The sequence below is a fragment of the Acipenser ruthenus genome, chromosome 49 (genome assembly GCF_902713425.1).
Source record: "Acipenser ruthenus chromosome 49, fAciRut3.2 maternal haplotype, whole genome shotgun sequence".
In the NCBI taxonomy this organism is placed as follows: domain Eukaryota; kingdom Metazoa; phylum Chordata; class Actinopteri; order Acipenseriformes; family Acipenseridae; genus Acipenser; species Acipenser ruthenus.
In genome coordinates, this window is record NC_081237.1 from 8272169 (window position 1) to 8294058 (window position 21890).

Consider the following 21890-nt stretch of genomic DNA (forward strand, 5'->3'; position numbering starts at 1 on the left):
TCTGAGATGCATTTCGACCGATATGAGCGTGGCACTGCTGCATCTGTGTAATGAACGCTCTTTCATGCCGCGACCGGGAGGCTAACCTTACATGCACATTTGAAGATTCATTTTGTCCCCAAAATTGAGCGGGTTGATATTTTTTTTTAATTGTATAAAGACAGGAGGTTGATAAAAAAAAAAAAATGTAAAAAGACAGACATGTAAGTGACGTAGCTAGGAAAACCATGTTACAATTTAAATATGCATTTAAACACCCCCCGACCCCACCGCTGGTGTATAGGATAGGATGCAGAAATATTTCGACCTTCGAGGGGGGAGCGGGACAGAGGGAGGGGGCTAACTGTATAAATTCTGACACCTAAAATGGATGTGCGGTGCTTCGCCTCAATCCTCGATCACGTGGCGCCGCAGTTCCTGGACGCCTGATGCATTTTGTGACTCGATGTAGCGGAAAAGCAATGGCTGAGGAGCGGAACCGCGCATCAACATAGACTGGGGCAGTGCGGAAAGGGATACGAACATTATAAAATACACCATCATCAACAACAACAACAACAACAAGGAGGACGAGAAGAGACTGTCTGAGCAGCAAGGAGCCTCCTTCGCGCTTTCTCTCTCGCAGTGTTTTTTTTTCCCAAGGAGAGAGGGGGGGAAACAAAGATCTTGGGATCCTCACTGTTGTTGTGCACAAAAAAAAAAGGCAGACCGTGGAAAAAAAAAAAAAAAAAGAGGGGGTTGTCAAAGTCCCGACCTGTGCCGCGTTCTTCTCTACATTGCAAACAAAGAACAGTTGCTTCCAGGTCACACACACACGTTTATTTAATTTTTTAATTTTTATTTTTCCCGCTGGCAGTTTGGCAAAGACGCCGGTTTTATGGAAATACAAGACTCTGCGCACATTATGAACCGTGTAATCTAGACACGCTTTGAAAAATATATATAGATCTATATAAAAAAAGAGAGTTGTCTAGCCGGCGATCGAAAAAGGGAGGACGATTTCTTATTTTTTGACTGGATTCACAGATTTCTCTTGACACTAAAGAAATATATACCTATTTTGAACGGTTTGGTGTTTGGTTGCCGGACATTTAAGAAACAAAACACGAAATTGACATGATGTTTCCACAATCCAGACATTCAGTAAGTTTGATTTCTTATTTTTACGTTGTGATTTGTGTGTGTGTGTTTGAACATCCGCCGCAGACTCATTTGTTTACATATGTGACTTACTGACTCAGTTCTTGCTCGTCTGTGTTGCACGGCCAAGAAAGACGTGTCCATTTTTTAAAACAAAGCTCAAATTGTTCCATAAAACCTTCCCCCCCCCGATGTTTTTAAAAAACTGTTTTTATTTATTTTTAACCAAAGAAGGCGGCAACAACTTGAAACAGTGTGCCATTTTGAAAATGCTCCTTCCAAAAATAGATATACAATTAAGACGTCTTTCCTAATCCTCGCACATCTGTGTGTTTTTTGTTATAATTGACCGATGTAGTGTGGTTTTGATTAGCTGCATTATTTAATTTCGTGTACACATTGCCGTTGCAGTCGCAGACCAGTCTGAATAGCTGCGATGAATATGATTTCTGTGTTGCCGTAGTTGCTGGGAACCCAAACGGAAATGATAAAGCACTTGTCTTTTAAAAATGTTAACAAAATGGCTGTGTTTTCTTCCTTCGTATCCGCCAACGGCAATAAGTATATTGCCTGTGTGTGTTTTCAATGTTTTTTTTTTTGTTTTAGTATAATATATTGCTATACAAAATGTATCGATCGGTCGAAACTTTAATTAATAATATTGGTAATTAAGGTAATTTGAAACACACGCCTGTGTTATTTTTGAAGTTGCTTAGTTTTTAGTTATTGGAAAATTTTAATGAAAATAACAACCAAATAATGTTTCTGGGCGCTGTCATATTTTCGAAAATTTAATGTTTGAATTGGAAAGAGGCCTACTTCTACTAAAACTAAAACTCAGACCGGTACTACTAGTCTGTGTTTGTCAATGATATTTATTGTACGTAAAATGTTTTAACAAAACTACAAAACAGCAGACCTAACAATTACACCCGGGTTTGTGATGACCCAGGCAGAAAAAAAAAAATAAAGATTTTAAACTGCCATTATAGGAAATCAATTTATATTATAGTCACACTAATCATTTATGAATTACTGTATTGCCGGCGTCATCAAATTGCTTCATAATTATACTCCACTAAAGGAAATGTCATTTACTCGCTCCGGGAAGGATTATGATGATGTTTCTAAAAACGGGTCCCCTCTTCTCATATCTTTCTAAAGCTTTAGATATTTTTTTTTCCATCCATCTGAAGGACTTGTAGTGCGAAACGACCTCCTATAATCGATTTTTTTAAATCAATAATTATTTTTTGGTACACAGCAGTTTATATAAAGCCTACGCACTTAGTTTATCAATCTTTTTCAATCAATCTTTATCTTATATAGCGCCTTTCATAGTGGACCACCATCACAAAGTGCTTTACAAGATAGTGAGGAAATACAGTGAAATACAAGGCATAGTACATTAAATACAAACAGTACAAAACAATGCAAATGCATTCAATAATCCATTGAATACAAGGCTAGGATGTGAATTCTAAACATTGTGGATGCATGTGTCATACAGAATCATACGACTAAAATGGAGTAATAAAAACCTGAAATAGCAATTTAGACAACAGCGAATAACTGACATCAGGCTTGAAGAGCATTGAAAGCAAGAGAGATCAAGAGGGTCTTGAGAGTTGATTTGAAGCGAGCGACGGGGGGAGCTGCACGCACTAAAGCTGGGAGAGAGTTCCAGAGAGTCAGGGCCATGAAGCTGAAAGAGAGCTCTCCCAGTGTGGGGCACTGTTGCTTGGGTATAACAAGCAGTTGAGATTCTTGAGCTGAGTTTTCGATCCTACTAGAAGTTCAGATTTGTTAGTTTTGAAGAAAATTGGCAGACATCCAAGCCTCGATGTCTTGGGTGCAGGCTGAGAGCCGGACCATGGTAGAGGGACATCCAGGGTCGAGTTTTAGGTAGAGCTGGGTGTCGTCAGCATAGGATTGAAACATGAGGCTGTGCTGGCGGATGAGGTGACCCAAGGGAAGCATGTAGATGTTAAAGAGAAGAGGCCCAAGAACAGACCCTTGGGGGACACCGCAAGTGACCGGGTTTGCGTCAGCGCTGCTTCCATCATAGAAAACAGACTGCATGCGTCCAGATAGGTAAGAGGACAGCCAGGAGAGACAGGTTCCAGAGATCCCAGCATACTTCTGAAGGCGGTCAAGAATAATGCTATGATCTATGTTATCAAAAGCAGCTGTTAGGTCAAGGAGGACAAACACAGAGGGAGCAGCCCACTGAGCAGGAGATCATTCACAATCCGGAGCGTTTCAGTACTGTGATGCGGCCGGAAGCCAGACTGCAGAGATTCAAGCAGATTGTTGTCTGTGAGATGTTTCATCAGCTGGCTGGTTACAGCCCTTTCAAGAGTTTTGGGAAGATTGGCTATGGGACGGAAGTTGGATAAGACAGCGTGGTCAAGGGAGGGTTTTTTGAGCACTGGCGTTGCTCTGGGAGTCTTGTTTAGGCCTTAGTGTGTACATGCCTCAATTGCTCTCTGTATTTAGTCAGTGTTTGCCCACACCAGTGTGCAGTAATAAAAGTACTATGTGAAATATTTTGTACTCAAAATTTTAGGACTGTTTCTTAATCCCAACCTTTTTTGTGCATGCGTTGCAGACAGACTCATACTGCTTAACTAGCAACCCGGGCTTAGATGGAGGAGTTTTTAATTAGACACAGCTGAGCTTGTTACCGATACACTGTGGCTAATCAAGCTTGTAGTAACACCTGGAATGGTGTGAAACGGCTGTGCAATAGGAGTCTTATTTCCATCCCTGCACGATATGTAACAAAGGAATCTGCTGGTACGACTAACGTACTGCGAAGATTTTCAGATCAAACAAACTGTCAGTGAGAAATGCTTCCAGTCAACAATTCGACACAGGAGTGCTGTGTGCAATCCGCAGTGGAAATTATAATTAAAGGGAAGAAAGCCCTCCAAACCCCGCACACACTCCGGTTTCATCTTGCTTTGCCTGGCACCGCAGTGGCAGCCCGTCCATTATACTAATTACACAGCTGTAATAACGACATGGCAGCTTGTAAACACAGCTGCACAGATGTGGTGGAGTGGGTGAGTGCGAGTGTGTTTGTGCTGGGTTAGCACATGTGTATCGAAGTCTGTATTTGGCGTTAAAGGGTGCTGTAGAAAGCGACTTCACATTTAAATCGGTGCCCCTCAATAAGAGGAAAAACTACCCTTAAGGGCCTGCATGCTGCAGGGGTCCGTCCAGTTACAGGGTTGGCAATCCATCTCCCATTAACCAGCAGTTTGATCCATTCCTGGTTTTACTAGTTTAATTGCACACCTGAGCTGGTTACCGCTACACTGCGGCTAATCCAGCTCTTGGTAAAACCTGGAATGGGTGAAACTGGGTAAAGCACTTTGTTTAGGATTGTATACTGGATGCAGGAAAGCTATACTGTGTATATTTTATGCATTTGCTCTGCACCTTTGTGTTGCCAGCCTGCACATGTTAATTCCAGCTGCTTCTCTGCTAGTCTGTGCTTGAACAGGCTTGCTTATGAATCACAGCCCCCTGCAATGGCACCAGAGCTGTGCAGAGGTGTTTCTAATGATGCGGTAAAACACTGCGCCTTGCTTCTTGCTGACAAGGTTAAGGGCAGCGTGGGCTGTAAATTGGTTTAACCTGCTGCCTAATGGTCCGTCTGATGCAAATCAAGGCACAGCCTAGCGATTCGGGATTTTAATCCAGTGAATACTGTGGATGAGTGCATGTTAAACCCATCTGCCAGCAGGCTGCAATGCAATCTTGAGTTATATATGATGGCACTGTTGGTGACTTGAAAAGAAATGAAGTTAGGGCTGATGTTTTGTGCATCAAGGAGTGTTTATGGTGCTTTGTCGTAGCGTAAACCGGTCGGAGAAAAATGAATGTCATTTCTGCTTGCGTTTCGGTCTGTGATTAGGGGCGAAGTGATTCGTTGCGTGTTCTTTACGTGATAGATCGCCTCCTAATGGAGGTACATATAGATTTCATCGTGATAGTAGACAAGCTGCAGCACATGGGTCATCGTAGTTCACCAAATGTTTCTTCCATGAAGAATGTGTGTGTGATAGTTGGTATGAATACATCCTCTCACCATCTCCTTCTGATTTTGGACAAAAAAGAGAAATGATCATTTGATCCTAGTATGCGTCGTGGACCATCGCTTGTATTGTGAGATCGTATCATGACGTTACTGCATCTTTATACCCCTGTTATAAAGAAAGTTTAGAAGTAGAGGTTATTCACCCTGTACAGTATTATTCAATAAAGCTTTCAGGCTAGGGCTCTTTTGAAATCGCTCAGTCCAGATAATGTACGAGCCGGGAGATAATCGTGCAAATCCGTGTATTGAAAAGCCATTGCGCGAATACAGCTCTGTATTGATCAGAACACATTAAGAGCGTGTGATTAAATGATTGGGAAGGGAAGACATTAACACCACGTGCTCTCAACACGAGGGCCAGGACTGGTAGGAGAGTGAGGCTGATTCTGTTACAGTAATCGGGCAGAGCATGCATATTATATCTCTCTATCGCTGGTCTGATTGCAGGGAGTGTGTGTCAGCCAGGTTTGAATTAACCTGTTCTCTGTGCGCCATTTTCACAGGAAGCCGCCGGCACGTTGCTTGCTGCTTGCTTGCAGTCATGTAACCCGCCTGGAATGCGCTGTGATCCTCGACGCGCGCTCACAGCTTTTATCAATCATTGTGCTTCACGTCTGGCACGGAAACGGGTCTTTCACAGCGATTCTGTGGGGAGGGGTTTTGACTTTTTTATGTGATTTGAACATGCCTGTAGCAGAAAGCCAGCGTGACCCTTTCTCGTGTTGTGGGTTTCGTGCCCTGTCAGGTTGCTGTGTGTATACTTGTGTTAAGTCTCCCATCTAGCAGCTCGATCCATTCCTGAGATGTTTAATTAGCCCCCATGTGCTGATTTAATTAGGCTGAAGGTAAAACATGGAATGGCTCTGACTGCCATACAATGGGAGTCACGCTGACTTCCTGAAATACAGCTGGTAAAATATATTGGTAAAACTGTGACTCGGACGCTGCACCTTTTAGAGTCGCAGAAAGATTTGTAATGCTAATTTGGTAAGGGGGGGTGGAATACATGCTTGCTGAGTTTAACACCCTTTATTGCAAGCTGTGATCTAAACAAGATAGCCGTGATTATTACCAGGATGATGATGATGACGACCCCAGGGCTGCTCGTGAATAATCAGTTACACTGAGCTGTATGGAGCAAGAGCTGCTAGGATGATCAGTCTCTCCCTTACTGTTGTCTGACTCTTCGAATCTGTTGGTGGGCTAGAAGCCGATTCGATTTATTTATTTATTTCTATTAATCAGCCGGAGCTACTGAACTCATTCCACTGGCTATTGTAATACGTTGTTTTGCGGTCTCGGTTTCATCGAATAGCTGTGTTCAGTAGCACACGCTTCTGAGCAGTAGGGCTGTGTATTGGCAAGGGGGAGGCAAGCGGTCCGCGGGCAGGCTGCAAATCTGCACTTGCAAGATTGAGCAAACAAGAAGGGCATCATTGTAACTCTGTGTCGTTCTCATTGTAACGTGCACTTCCTTTCTGGAGGGGTGGGGGTGGGGGTGGGGGGTGGGGGTGGGGGTGGTAGTTCCAAGCTTATTAAGGCCACTTGAATTAACAAAACAGACCCCCGGGGGCATTGTATAAAAACAGGTCCAGCTGTGTAAAGGTCACCCCCGCTCGCTCGCTCACACCCCTCCCCTCCCCTCCCCTCTCCGGTCTCTCCTTTGTTACGCGTGGATGAATTGAATAAAGGACTCGACACACACACACACACACACCGAGCCCAGCAGATGTCTGGGTCACTCGAGGGCAGTTCCCTCTCATTAGCATCACAATCGCAGCTCTCTGGAAACGCTTCCGCCAGGGCAGAGGTCACAGGTGACCATGTTGATTGCTGCACCCACCTCTGCTAAGCGATTTCAAAAGAGGCGCCGAGATGCCCCCACCCCCCCCCCCCCCCCCCCCCCCGCTGTCAATGAAAACAGGCTAGTGGAATGTCAGGAATTAAAAATAAATAAATATTTAACCCCAAACGTCCTCCAGGTACTGTCTGAAATCTGACCTGAAATATGAACTTCTTTCTTTCATTTGGAATTAGCTTAAATATTAATTAAAAAAAAAAAAAAATCAGATTGCCCATTACAGAGAGGAGAGAAGCGCTGTTCTGTCCAGCAGAACTGGACGGGTGTTATTTATTTCCGACGGCAGTCCTGCATCGGCTGGTATGCTTTTGATCCGTCCGTTTATAAAATCAGCGATGTGAACGAATACGTTTCAATCTGCGTCTGTTTTGAAGATTGTTCAGTGTGGCTACGAAGGACTGGCGCCGTGCGCTGCGTTGAAACCAGGAGTCCCAGTTTTAACGGGTGTTTATTCTGTTTTATTATTTCATTTATTTATTTAACGTGATCTAAATGCCACCGTCCTGTAAATCATTAAATAGCAATGTTTTTACAGATAGAAATGCACTGAAGGATTTTTAGACGTTTCTAATTCTGATTGTCTCTGGACTATTGTGAAGACCCTTCACTCTTCATGTAAACCTGACAGACCCCGATGTGCTGAACTTCATTACCCTTGAAAAGGGTATTAATTCCTGTGTACAGCACAGGAAGTATCGCAATCAATCCGTGGTGTCTGGCAACACCCTGTCTCTATATTGGCCACGTTTCAGCTCTTCACAGGAATAGATGATTCCCTCAAGGCTGGATTATACAAGTGGGTTTCCAACCAGATCGATCCACGTACAGCAGCTTTCTACAAATTACCAGCCACTTACTAACAACTGTAAGCTATTCGATGGATCTGTGTTGCATGTGAAAGTGTGTTAAAACCCTGTAGTACAGCTGTTGCTGTGTCCGCTTGTACAGCATGGTGTGGGAGGGGCATGGTGCTGTTCAGAACCCCCCCTTTCACCACACCGGCACGCAAGAGCACACAGCCTAATGGAGACGGATATTCAGACAGTTCTAGATGTCAGGATCCATCGTTCTGCAAATCGTGAATTTACTAACAAATGAACTACCGAATTCCTATTATTATTATTATTATTATTATTATTATTATTATTATATTTAATAAGTAGCTTTGCATGTTACTATGCTCTTGTTTTTTTTACACGTCATTCTGAGAAGTCTTGAATCTTGTTGATGGCTAGATGTTTGATCAACAAAACTCAGAACACACACACACACACATTAAATTTGGAAGCTTCTTCCTATTTAAGATACATTTAAATATATGATTTTAAATGCACTTTCCTAAATGGAAAAACGAAGAAAAAAATATATATACAGGATTCTGATATTTTGTGTGCTGTGCCAAAACAGACACCACACTGCGCTTCTTAAAGAAGTGTCAATAGTAAGACAAATTGCAGTCCTGTCGATACCAGCAAAGGATTGTAAGGCAGCCACCTGGCAGGAAGTAGGTGTCCTAAATTACAAAAGAGTAGTTGCGATGCTCCGTACTGTAACTCTCTGAACTTGTGCTGACATGAAGTTCTCGTGCGCTGTGCTGAAAGGAAGAAGACTCCCCTGCCTCAGAGCTCCGTCTGTAACCATGCGGGGCTGAGCAGTCGGAGGTGTGAGCTGCATTCTGCACAGCGTCTTGCAAACTGAAAGGCATCCTGCGGTGCCAAGAATTCATGTGTAACGAACCAGCACGGCAGGGGAGGCTTGGTTTGGAGCTCGGGGGTGGAGAAAGATGAATGCAGACTGAGCATCGAAGAAAGAGAAGACAAGAATCCTCACACAGGTACCTGGAGTTCTGCAACGGAGGCCGCTGCGTGGGTCGCTGTTCTCCGCAGAGTCTTTAAGAAAAGCAGTGATCGTCACAGATCATGCGACTGTTTCTTCACCCGATTTGCTTGGATTGGTAAATTGGCCCAGTCAACACCAATGATCCCCCCACACCTCATTTCTGTAGAGAGCTCAGTCTGAATAATCGCTTCGTGCAGCACGAGTCGCAAACCTTTCTGGGAGCCGGCTCTTGAAACTGAATAGCCCTTGTCTGCTGCCTCGACCGCACAGCAGCAGGCCAGCCCCAGTCTGTAAGGGATACCCTCCGGCGAGGGAGAGCCGGGGCTTTGTGATCGCCACGTCCGTCAGGACCATATGTGTCTCGCAGCCTGGGACAGCAATGCTGCGTCTGGTTTCATGGTGGGTGGTTCTTCGTAAGGATCCCTGACTGAATCATTTGAACCCACCCAGACAGACACGCTCTTCCTGTGCCGGGAGCGTTGACTGATAAGTACACCAGCATTTAAAAAAAAAAAAATGCAGGAATCCGCTGGAAGCAATTCCGCTGTGCCTTCCTGCAGCTTAAGCTGTCGCTGTGCCCCTTGTTTAGGGAGGTTGAAGAGGAGTGCAGGAGAGACTCGCTTGAATCGGGACACCTTGCTGGAATGTGAGCGGCCTAAAGAGGGATAATAATCCTGTTGAAATGGTCTGAAACAGGGGTTCAAACAAGTCCTGCGTAGAACCCTCAATCGGATGATGTGGGGCTGCATGCTCATTGGGAGATGAGGTTAATAATAACTAGATCTATTGAGAGAATCAAATCCTAGTCCCAAACAGGATTATCCTGTGTTCAGACTCCAGTGGATCTGTTAAGAAACAATCCTATTGTGTGTGCTGAACTCTCTTTCCTTTTTTTAGTTTTTTTTCCTAATAAAAGCAGATTCTTTTAGGACACTGTTTAGAAAATGTTTCTGTAAACAGACCCTGAAGTACTCCAGTACAGCTGCTGTACACTTCCACCCCTCCCCTCCGCACTGCCGTCTTGCGTGTTCAAACGTTCCCTTTCAGAATAGGAGCCGGGGCTGATTGATTTGTTGTATTGATCTGCCCGACTAGCTTAAGTTGCACAATCTGAATTATCGCTGAGCACGATCAAGGCGACATGCAAAACATTGTAAATCAATCTGAAGCATATGCCTTTGCCCCAGTGTCAATGTTGGTTGCATTTTTTTACAGCTGATTTTCATGCAAAACTAAGCTGCTGTTTCTGTACGGGGGTGGGAAGGGATTCAGTTTAACAGCAAAGGGTTCAAAGACTCGCACAGCTCTTTGGGCTGTAAGCTTTTTTCCTATAAATAAACCAGGGCAATGTGTCAACTGGATACAAGCAGATCTTAATCCAAGACTAATCCCCACTACTCATTTTGCAGTATTGACACCCTATGTATGTTATTGGCATAGGACTGTGTTGGTACTGTACTACAATCCAGATGAATTAGGAGTTTGATCCAGTGGATAGTTTGCTCCTCGTTGTTTCAGAACTGGAAGCGTACAGCTCAGCTAATCCTTTCATTCGTCCCGCACACAGCTGAGCTGCTAAGTTGTATTTGTTGCACAAATCTCAGTAAAGCTGGTCTTTAAACCTTTTAGGCTGTTGCTACATAAATACCATCAACACTGTTTATTTAAAAACAACGCTGCTCTTAATAACATTGTATTACTGTCATTATTATAAACATTTTGAAACCTAATAATGTCAAATGTATTGTTGTACAATTTTTAATGACTAGATTGTCAAAACTGGGGAGTGGGCTATAATAAAAAAAACTAAAAAGACCAGTCACCTGGGCAAACTGGATGCACAGCCTGGCGTGGCTGTGGATTAGGTGATCGGGACGGGGCAGTTCGAAGTCGTTCTGCCAGTGCGGGGGTGTGAACGCACCCCACGAAGGCAGCAGGCACCAAAAAGGGTTACAGCAGCCAGCGGAGGCCAAGTACAGAGCATGGCGTGTAGCAGAGGCTGAGGCTTGTGCCAACAGCCCCTCCTCGCCCAGTGCGGGTATAGAACCATCCTCCAATGAGCTGAAACTTGATGTCAGACTTGAACGCCCCCTTTCCAATGTTTGTGCCATTCATTCATTCATATATATTTTAAAGGGTGGGGGGGATAACTATTAAGAGTAGTGTTCTGTTCCATTTAATAGAAAGGAAAATCACAACAGGACCCTCTTTTTAATTGGCACAGCCGAAAAGCAGTTTATTAACTGTGTCTCCACGGACGCTCTGAGGCTGCATTGCGGGCGTCCTACATTTCAAAAAGTTTCTGCAACTTCACAGTGGAGCTCTGTGCTCTCTTGCACCCTTGAGCTACTGAATCCTGCAGAGCAGTCCCGCTCCTGAACCAGGAGAGGATGAACGAGGCACAGCCCTAATCCTGCCCCCTCTGGGGAGTGACAATTCAGGCTGTCGGATTCAAAACCCTAAACGCTTAGGAATGTAAAAAAAAAAAAATGCATTAGCTTTTCTTTTTTCTGTCATCGTTTTATAGTGCCATTAAATTCCACTTTGTGTCTAAAAATGAGTGTTAACACTTGAAAGAACTGCCAACGGTTCTTCCCATCCTTGCAAAGTGGACTCGGGAAGGAAGTGGTGAAACGGAGTTCAGTGTGTAAACCGTTTGATGTGAACCGTCATTCCTGCTGTGTGACTTCTCAATCTCGCTATTACAAATCAGGTTTCCGTTGGACCCCAATCGCAGCAGTGGAGAGTGGAGATCTCGCTCTCGCAATGACAAAGCATTGTAAACGTTTCACAGCAGTATTAACAGCACGTTCATGTTGAGGTTTTGTCTTTTATAATTGAGATTTAATGGCGTGCAATCTGTTTCCAGGTGTTCGGTGGCTGCCTCTAATCCCGTTGAGAGAGTGTCCTGTCTCTCGCACTCTTTGTGTGACAGACCCAGTACAGCCTGACACAGCAGAGTGTGAACACACAACTTCAGTACTGATGTGCGCAGGGCCCTTCTCCTGGAATGCGATCCCATTCCTTTGTCTGCAGTAATTTTGTTTGCACCTGACTTTATTGACATTCCAGTTTGTTTGCATTCCCCAAAAAAGTAGATCCTGTACCTGTTTGAAAAAAAAAACAAGCAGGTTCCTGTTATACTTGCAGCAGCAGGAGGTTATATATACAAAATACATTTGAAAAAGGGGATCACCCATTGTATTTCTGTTGAACCGATGCATTAATGATCCTGAATAAACAGCATTGTTAATTGAACCTTTCTGAACGCCTGCATGTATATTGTAAGTTCTCCCCAAGGCAGGGAGCAAGCTGCAGTGGTGTCAGCACTGTATAGAGAATTGTGTGCTGAGTTTTTCAGTTTGCATTTTCTTCTGGAACATGCACAGCACAAAGGCACGTACTATTATCATCCCCCCGGGGGCTGGCTGTGCTGTTCCTAAATGGAAGATAAATACCAGCGTGTCTTTAAATCCGACTCAATCATGCGTTTTGACAGGCAATTTTGTACTACAGTACAGAGACAGCGGAGGAACTAAGTACCTTTTTGTGTGTGTGTCTTATTTAAATAATAATAATAATAATTGTAAAAATGCATTCTAGTCTGAATGTAATTTCTTGAAATAAAATATTGGATTGAAAATAGTTTCCAATGATTACTGTTGAAAGATCAACAGTCCCGCCCCTGCTCAATCCTGATTGGTTTAGACGGACAACAGCATTCTAAACTGAACGCATTCTTAAGTTTTTCGAGGGTCCCGGCTAACATTGTGAAAATGAAATATTTTATTCGTGCTTTTAGTTAAAAATAAAAATTGTAAGTAACTGGATTTAAATTTCCGGACTGCATCATGCACATGGTCCTGTTGCTTGTGTTTTGCTGCGTGGGGTGGGGTGCTGGTTACACTGTTACAGCAGTGCAGTATTGGATGTTAATGTGTTTTTAATGAGCTGTTTTTGTTTGTAGGCTTCCTCTCAGTCGTCGCAGCAGCTGAAGTTTACAACTTCTGACTCCTGTGATCGAATCAAGGACGAGTTTCAGTTCCTCCAGGCGCAGTACCACAGGTATGGATTATAAATACATATACAGTGATTTATTTCTTTAGCAAAGTACTGTGAATCAGACCACAGCAGAGGGAAAAAAAAGCTCTAGTTTTTATAACGTCTTCATATCCTTTGCAGGTCTTATGTGTGTTTACTTGCATGCATTTTTATTTTTTTTTGGTAGTACTGATTTTAACAGCGCCTCAAAAACTCTAAATAAAATGACTAAAAACAAAAAAAACAGAAATTTTGTGAAAGGTAATCCAAAATGCTTCTAAATATCCAACACTGGATTTAGGAGCTTTGTAGATTAAATAAAAACCCCACTTTTCAAGTGACTAATATCTTTATCTTTTTCTCTTTCGGACTCAAGTTCCATTAGTTTGCGTTCAATTATTGATGAAGTGGGGCATTAAAAATGCATCGCGCTATCATGCAGGGACCCGAGGAGCTTCTGCACAACCATGTGAATTAATTTAAAGGTTTTTTAAAAGATCGCCGTTCCCAGAGTCCCTCTCTTAGCAGCGGGCTGTTAACATGCTGGAGGTACATCGTGCGAGCCGGGATCCAGCAATTACACTGTGCAGCGAGCACCATTTAGCACTGGGGGTACCTTGTACTGCAGTGCACCATTAAAATGATCTATTTGACATCCCCAGCCTAGGTGAATTCAAAGTGGATGTTATGTCGGTCTCTGTGCTTCTCTCTCTCTCTCTCTCTCTCTCTCTCTCTCTCTCTCTCTCTCTTGTTAAATTGAGTGCTGGTGGCAGGCACTGGATTGACGGATCGCTGGAGACAGAAAGACTAGTTTGCTTTATTTATTGTGTAGTAGTTTAAGCACAGGCAGCAGTAATTTCAGCTACCCTACAACTACAGTTCAGCCTCGATGCCTCAAGCCTGGCCTGGATTGTAGGGAGCACCCTTTCTCTTAGGGGCATTTTAGTCTCTGTGTCTCAGTAGCGATGGTCTGTGGAATGTGATTCTTAACCCGCTAGACGCTAATAACATAAATAATGTGGGCAATGGGCTGGAGCAGAACATAACGGGCTAACAATTGAATTTAAAACACAGTGACAGAATTGCGTTGAGCGCGTTAGGCAGCAGCAATAAGGAACATTCTCTGACGCTGCTGGATGTGAACAAAATCGAGGGGGGGGGGGAGGGGGGAGCAGAAAAAAAAAAAAAGAGAATTGACACTGTAAATGATTGGAATCATGAAGAAAGGCACTAAACTCCATCAAAATGTCATTTGCGCTCCCCTCGCACCTTGAGGCTTGTTTAAACCAATCAGGCGGCATTCAGCCAATGCGGCAACTCCGCTGAGGTTTCCATGGCGACCAGCACGCTCGTTGCCGTGGCTGAGAGACGATGTGAGGAGTATGAATCAAAAGCAGCAGCAGCGTGCGTCTCATAGGCATTTAGAAATGCACAGATGTAATGTAAGAAATCTGTGACTACGAATGAGCTGGAGGTGCGATACAGTACAGGCCAGTGTTGGATCTCTCCTCGCCCGTCCCTAGCTCTAGTCTCTCAGATCTAAACTGTAGCTGACTTTGAGGTGTTTGCATTTCTTATGAAGTGCTCCCCTCCGGGCCCCTGCTCATCATGAGTCGTTTTTAAAGGTGTAATTAAATCGCGCTCGGTGTGCATTCAGCTGTTCAGACTGATGTTGAAGAAACAATATGCATTCATAAACTGAGATGCAATGATTCATGGATTGATCGATTTTTGTCGATAGGCGTGGCTTTTAGTTTTGCGAGCCTCAGTTAAACATGAATTGATGGGCGACTTGCACACACATGTATTACCAGCACATGTATGTTTTCAGTCTTGCTTTTAAAATGATTTTTTTTTTTTTTTGTTTCAGTTTGAAATTGGAATGCGACAAGCTGGCCAGTGAGAAGTCGGAGATGCAGCGTCACTATATCATGGTGAGTCTGAAATGACGTCCGGAGGATCTTGAAATCCCGACACCCAATAATAACAATCGGGGTGTACGAGTTACTGAACCCTGTGCAAGTTTACCATTGTATTTGTGCATTTCAATTCTACACTCCTGCCAGCTAATTCAGGAGTCAAGGATATTGGAACCCAGGTCCCTGCACTAACATAAAGACCGCCTTTATGTGGATGCAAGCTTGAGCAGTCATTGCAAACGGGTTTAACTGTGCTTGTAAACACGCCTGCAGCTCTCTTCCCCTCCTGTGCTGCTGTCATCCATCTCTGTTCCTCTGTTTCTGTCTCCCAGTGTGCTCTCTGTCGATATCGCTGTCCTGGGCCTCTGTTCCTCTGTTTCTGTCTCCCAGTGTGCTCTCTGTCGACATCGCTGTCCTGGGCCTGTGTTCCTCTGTTCTTGGAGCAGTAGCACTCGGGAGCACCGCTACCTGTAATCTGTCTGCGTGTTGATGAGATTTGCCTATCTGCCTAATCTCATTGACATTCGCTTCTCTGTGTCGCTGTCTGGTCTTTGCATATGATTGATCGGTCTAGCTGGCGTGTGTGGGGTGTTGTGTGTGTTGTTTTTTTTTTAAATTGATCTAATCCTCGGCTCATGCTCACATCTCCATCTCGCAGATAAAAAAAAAAAAAAAAAAAATGTCCTCCCTAATTGGCTCTCTGGTTTCACGCTGCTAGAGATGACTTTGAATTTCGTGTGCCAATTTCCTTTTGTGACATTCTGTGTAATTACATTAGGAACACCCAGTGTGATCAAGTCAGTGTTAATGGATAGCTATCCACCTTCTTTTTTTTTTCTTTGTCCCTTTATAGGACTTTGATTATTGGTATTAGTTTTATTACTATTTTTATTTGTTTTATTATTGTTATTGTTTATTAGTATTATTTTAATATTATCTACATTTGCTGGGATTATGCAGGAATCCTAATATCCTCAAAGCACCGCACCATTGTAAGAAAGGAGTAGCTGTAAGCTCTATTTTTCGTGCTGCCTTTCAGCTGTGTCTATTGTAATTGTGTTGCTTCCCTTTGAGGAAGCTGTTCGGCTGTGACGCTGTAGAGCCGCCCGTCTCCATTAAATAGATTGTAGTAGTCTCCAGTGTACACCACAGTAACGTTAAGCTAAACAAAGGCTAATCTACACTAATCCTGTAACACACTCACCGGTGGGATATGCAGGAACTCCAAACTGACCTGTGTGAAATGAGGTGACGGGTTAACATAAAAGCTCTAACTGTGTTTGTATTTTTTTGTTTGCAGTACTATGAAATGTCCTATGGCCTGAACATTGAAATGCACAAACAGGTAAGTGCGATTCTGAATGAGTTCATGTCACGCTCCCCATCGGGTTGTGAAATGAACTCGTACTTATTTCTCTGCTAACGAGCCCGTTGCCTGAGCCCCCCGGCTGCCTCTCTCTCGTGTGGTTGAGAGTCAATTTCAACAGAAACGCCTCCGGTTTGTCGCTCCAAGCCACGAGACTGTCTCTGCTTCCGCTCGGCTCTCCTTGCAGCCCGCAGGGAGAGAGACTTCTGCGCCTTGTGCAAGGTGACAGGAAGTGGTTTGTCCGCACCTGTGCGCTGCAATGAGATTTTGTTGCAGAAAAAAAAAAAAAAAATCAAATTAAACGGAGTGACTCATTTCAATACATCGCTGAATCACTAGATCGATCCCTTCAGTGTACTGTGGCAAGAAGAGCACCTCACAGAGAAGCAAAGCATGGACTTGCATGGGAAAGGGACTGGGGGGGGGAAGCAAGGCAATGGCAAGGAAATGAACTTTTGCAGATTTTAAAAGCACAAAGCGATTTGGAGGTGACGGTGGGGGGCGGGGAGACAGTTTTTGTAAAATCACGTGGTAAACGTTTGTAAGGGTAATGCCGTTGCCTTGGTGCTTTCCCTGTACAAAGGCTCTAGCTATTGAAGCCGTGCAGAGGTCCTTACCAGATGCTTTGCCAGGCCTCCCGCTGCCTCCCATGCAGTTTGTCATTCATGCCTATACTGTGCTAGTCTGTGCTCCATCAATCTTACCTTTCCCGGAATGGGCACCGGTGATGAATAAATCAGGGCAGCAGATAAAGACTTCAGAACTGCAGCGACGCCGACGCGGGCTGGAATTCATTAAATATAAAAAGAGGGAGCTGAAGATGGGTGCAGATGCTACCTCCCTGCGCCGTGTGGGGAAATTGATGGCGACATTTCCTAATTACTTTTCGCTGGAAGTGATGATTCTTATTTTTAGGTGGGGGCTCAGCTGCTCTGAGCTGCTTTAATCTCTCGTGGCGTTTTTGTCTCATTTTGTAGCTCCTTTACAGCAGTGTGCGTGGATGGCTTTCTTTATCTCCGTGCAGGGATTGGAGCCGTCCTGTGTGTGGACACCCTGTGATGCTGCGCTGCTCCCCGTGCTGTTGATCTCTGCACAGGAATCCGATCAGGGCCGTTGCTGTTGATCGGGGGCTGATTTACCATTCAAAGAGAAACGAGTGAAGAAACGGCTGCTTGGATTTGCATGGCTTTCTGCTTTTCTTTAACTCTCCTCTGGGATCCAAGCAGCTGCTTCTTCACCGGTTTGTCTTGGAGTGGTAAATTGGCTCATTAAATAGCAGTGACCCTGACCGGTGGAGAGCTTGATCAGCGAAGTCGAATAATCAGTTTGTGCTGCTCTTCTACATGCAGTTACAGTAACACTGAACCAAGCGCAGACAAACGAGCCCACTGGAAGTCTTTCTCTGTGTCTTTGAGCGCGCGCAAAGTAACTTGTATTTCTTTGTAAATCACAAGCTGTTGTGGGTTTAAGTTGCCACCTGTTTTGTAACCTGCCGAGAAACCCAATTCAGGACTATTCAATGAGTGACCGAGGTCCTGCGGAACTGAACACAGCTCTGAACTGGCTTACTGAGAGAGCCTCCGTGTTCAACCTCCTGTTTTCTCTTCGCAGGCTGAAATCGTGAAGAGGTTAAACGGGATCTGTGCTCAAGTCCTCCCCTATCTGTCACAAGAGGTAAGACGCGTGTGCCGCCCCAGACAGCTCTACACACACACACACACACACACACACACACACACACACACACACACACACTCTGTCTCTTGAGTTTGCAGAGCTGGGTGGGGGCTGGTCTGTAGGGTTGCAATCTGTCCTGGTCCTCCCTTCTGGTGACATCATCACATCCTGGGCTCTCAGTGCAGCACTGTGGGGACCGGCACAGCACTAGAACGCCAGCAGCTGCACTGACGTGCATCAGGGACTCCTATTGCATAGCAGTCTCTCCCATTCCAGGTTTTACTACGAGCTTGATGAGCAGCAGTGTGTTTAACAAGCTTGTGTGCGTCCTTATTGAACTGGTAGTAAAAACCTGGATCGGATCAAACTGCTATGCAATGGGAGTCTTATTGCCATCCCAGTACATGTATGGAAATAGTGACAGTTTTAAACAGTTTTATTTTCTTTAGTTATCCTCACCCGGTGTACTATTGTACAATTTTCTAAAACCCCCAAAAATATTTCAGTTCCACCACGTTCTTTTTTCCATTATTCTCTAAATGTATTTTTTTTAGCTGGTAATATTAATATTTTGTGAAACGAGGAGAGTCTGAAATCCTTTTTTTCATGAACCTTGAATACAGACTTGCATGTGTGTTGGTGTTTTGTTTTTGTTTTTTATTTTTAAATTTAGTTTTATATCAACTCTTTTTTTTTTTTCCCCTTGTGTCCCCCTCTCTCAGCACCAGCAGCAGGTCCTGGGTGCAATCGAACGTGCCAAACAGGTGACCCCCCCAGAGATGAACTCCATCATTCGGGTAGGTTGCAGTTCTGCATGAAGCTCACTGACACCCCGTCTGTCTGCACTGCCCCGGGGCACGTGGGAGACGCACAGACAGACTGGGGGGTCTGTTCACCAGCAGAGCTGACGAACGTTAGGGGAAGGCTCTGCTAGTTCTTAGACCACTGGTGTGCAACTCCAGCTCAGAATCCAGTCCAGGTTTTCCCTTCTAAAAGTTTACCATGATATTTTTTGCACTGTGTTTTGCGTTTTTCTCGTGATTTCTCCACGGTTATGCAATGCATTTACCATAGTTTACACTGGCTTGCTGTCTTTATTAATACGCTTTACCATACCTTGGTATTCTTTACAATGCTTTACTGTGCTTTATTACACTTTGCTATACTTTTACTGCAGGAAGCTTTTTATAAGGATTAACTCCAAGCTGGTCATTGAACCTGATCATAGTCACTTTACTGATTCAGTCGCTGATTGGAATATAAAACCCGGACTGGAGTGGATCTGGAGGCTGAGAGTAGCGCACCCCTGTCTTAAACTGTTTAGAATATAAAGGGTGTACACATAGCAGTGTCACCCATTCCAGGTTTTACTACAAGCTTGATTAGCAGCAGTGTATAGGTAACAAGCTCAGGTGTGTATTATTAATTAAACTCATAATAAAACTAGGAATGGATCAAACTGCAATGCAATGGGGACCTTATTTCCCTCTGTGTACAATACTACATGAGGATGTTTACAGTGTAAGTGTTTATAATACATCACTTTTAAATGATTCAGTATTTTAGAATCAGAGTTTTAGGAATGAAACAGGCTCCCTATTTGGGGGTGACCTGTGGACCTGGGGTGTCCCCGGTGTCCCTGGGGTCCCAGTTCATGTTCCGCCCTCTTTCTCCACAGCAGCAGCTCCAGGCTCATCAGCTCTCCCAGCTCCAGGGACTGGCCTTGCCGATGACCCCCCTGCCCCTGGGCCTCACGCCCCCCTCCCTGCCCGCCGTCACCTCCAGCTCCGGCCTCTTCTCCCTCTCCAGCATCCTGGCCTCGCAGGCACAGCTGGCTAAGGAGGAGAAGGCAGCGCGAGAGGGGGGAGACAACCACCGGGACGAGGAAGCCGAGAAGTCAGACTAGCACCGAGGGGGCAGGCGCGGGCGGCTTTACTTCTGTTCATTTCTCTTCTCGTCTGTCTTCTGTCTCAGTGAATCCTTTCACAGGCTCCCCCTTTTGAACATGTACAACAAACAAGCACACACAAACACTAGCAATGGTTGGCAGGCAGGGCAACGAAGGAATTTTTATCTAGTTGTTTTTAAAGCTGGGTAACTCTATGCTGAATCCCGGGGAGTTTCCTGAAATCCTTAAACACAATTAAGTAGGTTTTTGTGTAAAAACTCACAAGCCGAACAGAAACTGAAAAACAAAACTGACGTTGGGTAAACTGCTTGAGTGTCTCTCTCTCTCTGCATTTGCATGCTTCCAGAGCTTGCACGCTTTTAACCCCTTTCAGGTGGGGGTGAGGGGTGGGTGGTCGGGGGCAGACAGACAGGGTGGTTACAGCTGTGGCACAGAAGCAGGCGTCACCACCCTGCCTGCCTGCCCCATTCAACGTCCCTACCATTAATAAGACGACCTGCGCTGATTATAGCGCCTTTCATCTTCAATGACATAGAAGAAAAACATTTCAATAAATAACGAAACCAGCCCCGCCCCGTCATGACCACATTCCCAAACATCAAGGGTCTCGATCCAGCATGTCAAATACCACTGCCTCTCCAGCGCTCTGTATCCGTCTCTCCTCCTCTCTCTATCTCTCCTCCATTCTGTATCTGTCTCTCCTCCTCTCTGTATCTCTCCTCCATTCTGTATGTCTCTCCTCTGCTCTGTATCCGTCTCTACCGCTCTCTCTAGGTACACTCTCCACCTCTATCTTCTCCACTCTGTATCTGTCTCTCCACCTCTATCTCTCCTCCGCTCTGTATCAGTCTCTCCACCTCTATCTCTCCTCCTCTCTGTATCTCTCTCCTCTCTGTATCTCTCTCCTCCTCTCTGTATCTCTCTCCACCTCTCTATCTCTCCACCTCTCTGGATCTCTCCACCTCTCTGTATCCGTCTCTCCACCTCTCTGTATCTCTCCTCCGCTCTATCCGTCTCTCCCCCTCTCTGTATCCGTCTCCACCTCTATCTCTCCTCCTCTCTGTATCTCTCTCCTCTCTGTATCTCTCTCCTCCTCTCTGTATCTCTCTCCACCTCTCTATCTCTCCACCTCTCTGGATCTCTCCACCTCTCTGTATCCGTCTCTCCACCTCTCTGTATCTCTCCTCCGCTCTATCCGTCTCTCCCCCTCTCTGTATCCGTCTCCACCTCTATCTCTCCTCCTCTCTGTATCTCTCCACCTCTCTATCTCTCCACCTCTCTGTATCCGTCTCCACCTCTCTGTATCTCTCCTCCTCTCTGTATCTCTCCTCCGCTCTGTATCGGTCTCTCCCCCTCTCTGTATCCGTCTCTCCTCTCCTCTAGCTCCACTCTCCACCTCTCTCTCTAATCTTTAGCAGAAATATAAAAAGCTGATTGACCTGTTCCTGATCAGGATATTATTTTTATTTTTTATTTTGAGGGGTGCCCCTCCTAGATGCGACGAGAAATTGAAAACAAAAAATAAACACATACTTGTACAATGGAAGGCAGCGTGATTTTAGGTGGGTACCAGTTCTACTTTAAACAGTAAATACAAATAGCATAGTCTACCATTGTGAAATATTCAAACTGGCTTCGACAACAATAAAGGAATGGAGCGTCTTAACTTTACAAGCTTTGTAATGTTCTTCGTTTTGTTTTTTGGTTTTCAGTTCTCTTATTTTGTGTTGTGTGTAAAATGTTAAGTGTGTACTTGGCAGATGTATGTTTGTGTCAGTGAAACCAATACTATAGCTTGGTTTAAAAAAAAAAAAATGTAAAGGTTTAAAAAACAAGAAAACACACATCTACAAATGAATGAAACGTTTAAGCAGTAAGGAAGTATTTCTGGTGCCTTACAAATAAAAAATAAAAGGAGGTAGGGTGTGTGTCAAAGTCATGTTTTTGTGATTTCATTAAAAGCACGACAGGAAACGGCTCTATAGTGTAATACAGCACAGGCAAGCACTGGAAATGACTGCAAAGTGTAA

The 21890-nt window shown here is 44.5% G+C and overlaps 1 protein-coding gene and 1 long non-coding RNA gene across 4 annotated transcripts; one reads left to right on the plus strand and one right to left on the minus strand.

The window, feature by feature from the left end:
- The first annotated feature begins 358 nt into the window (after positions 1 to 358).
- Positions 359 to 21534, plus strand: LOC117966252 (TLE family member 5-like). Of its 2 annotated transcripts, none has more exons than XM_034911999.2 (7): positions 359 to 1143; positions 12916 to 13013; positions 14860 to 14923; positions 16209 to 16253; positions 17886 to 17948; positions 18674 to 18748; positions 19630 to 21534. In XM_034911999.2, the coding sequence occupies exons 1-7, from the start codon at positions 1117 to 1119 to the stop codon at positions 19855 to 19857; spliced, it is 600 nt and encodes a 199-aa protein (XP_034767890.1). In that variant the 5' UTR covers positions 359 to 1116; the 3' UTR covers positions 19858 to 21534. The 2 variants fall into 2 exon arrangements, with proteins under 2 accessions (XP_034767890.1, XP_034767891.1); XM_034912000.2 differs by having other exon boundaries at positions 360 to 1143; positions 19633 to 21534.
- Positions 20440 to 21808, minus strand: LOC131721848 (uncharacterized). 2 transcript variants are annotated; one of them, XR_009319939.1, is made up of 3 exons: positions 21120 to 21808; positions 20682 to 20953; positions 20440 to 20639 (listed from the first exon to the last, which is right to left on the minus strand). It is a non-coding gene; the product is annotated as an uncharacterized LOC131721848 (long non-coding RNA). The 2 variants fall into 2 exon arrangements; XR_009319938.1 differs by having other exon boundaries at positions 20682 to 21808.
- Between the last annotated feature and the right edge of the window lie 82 nt (positions 21809 to 21890).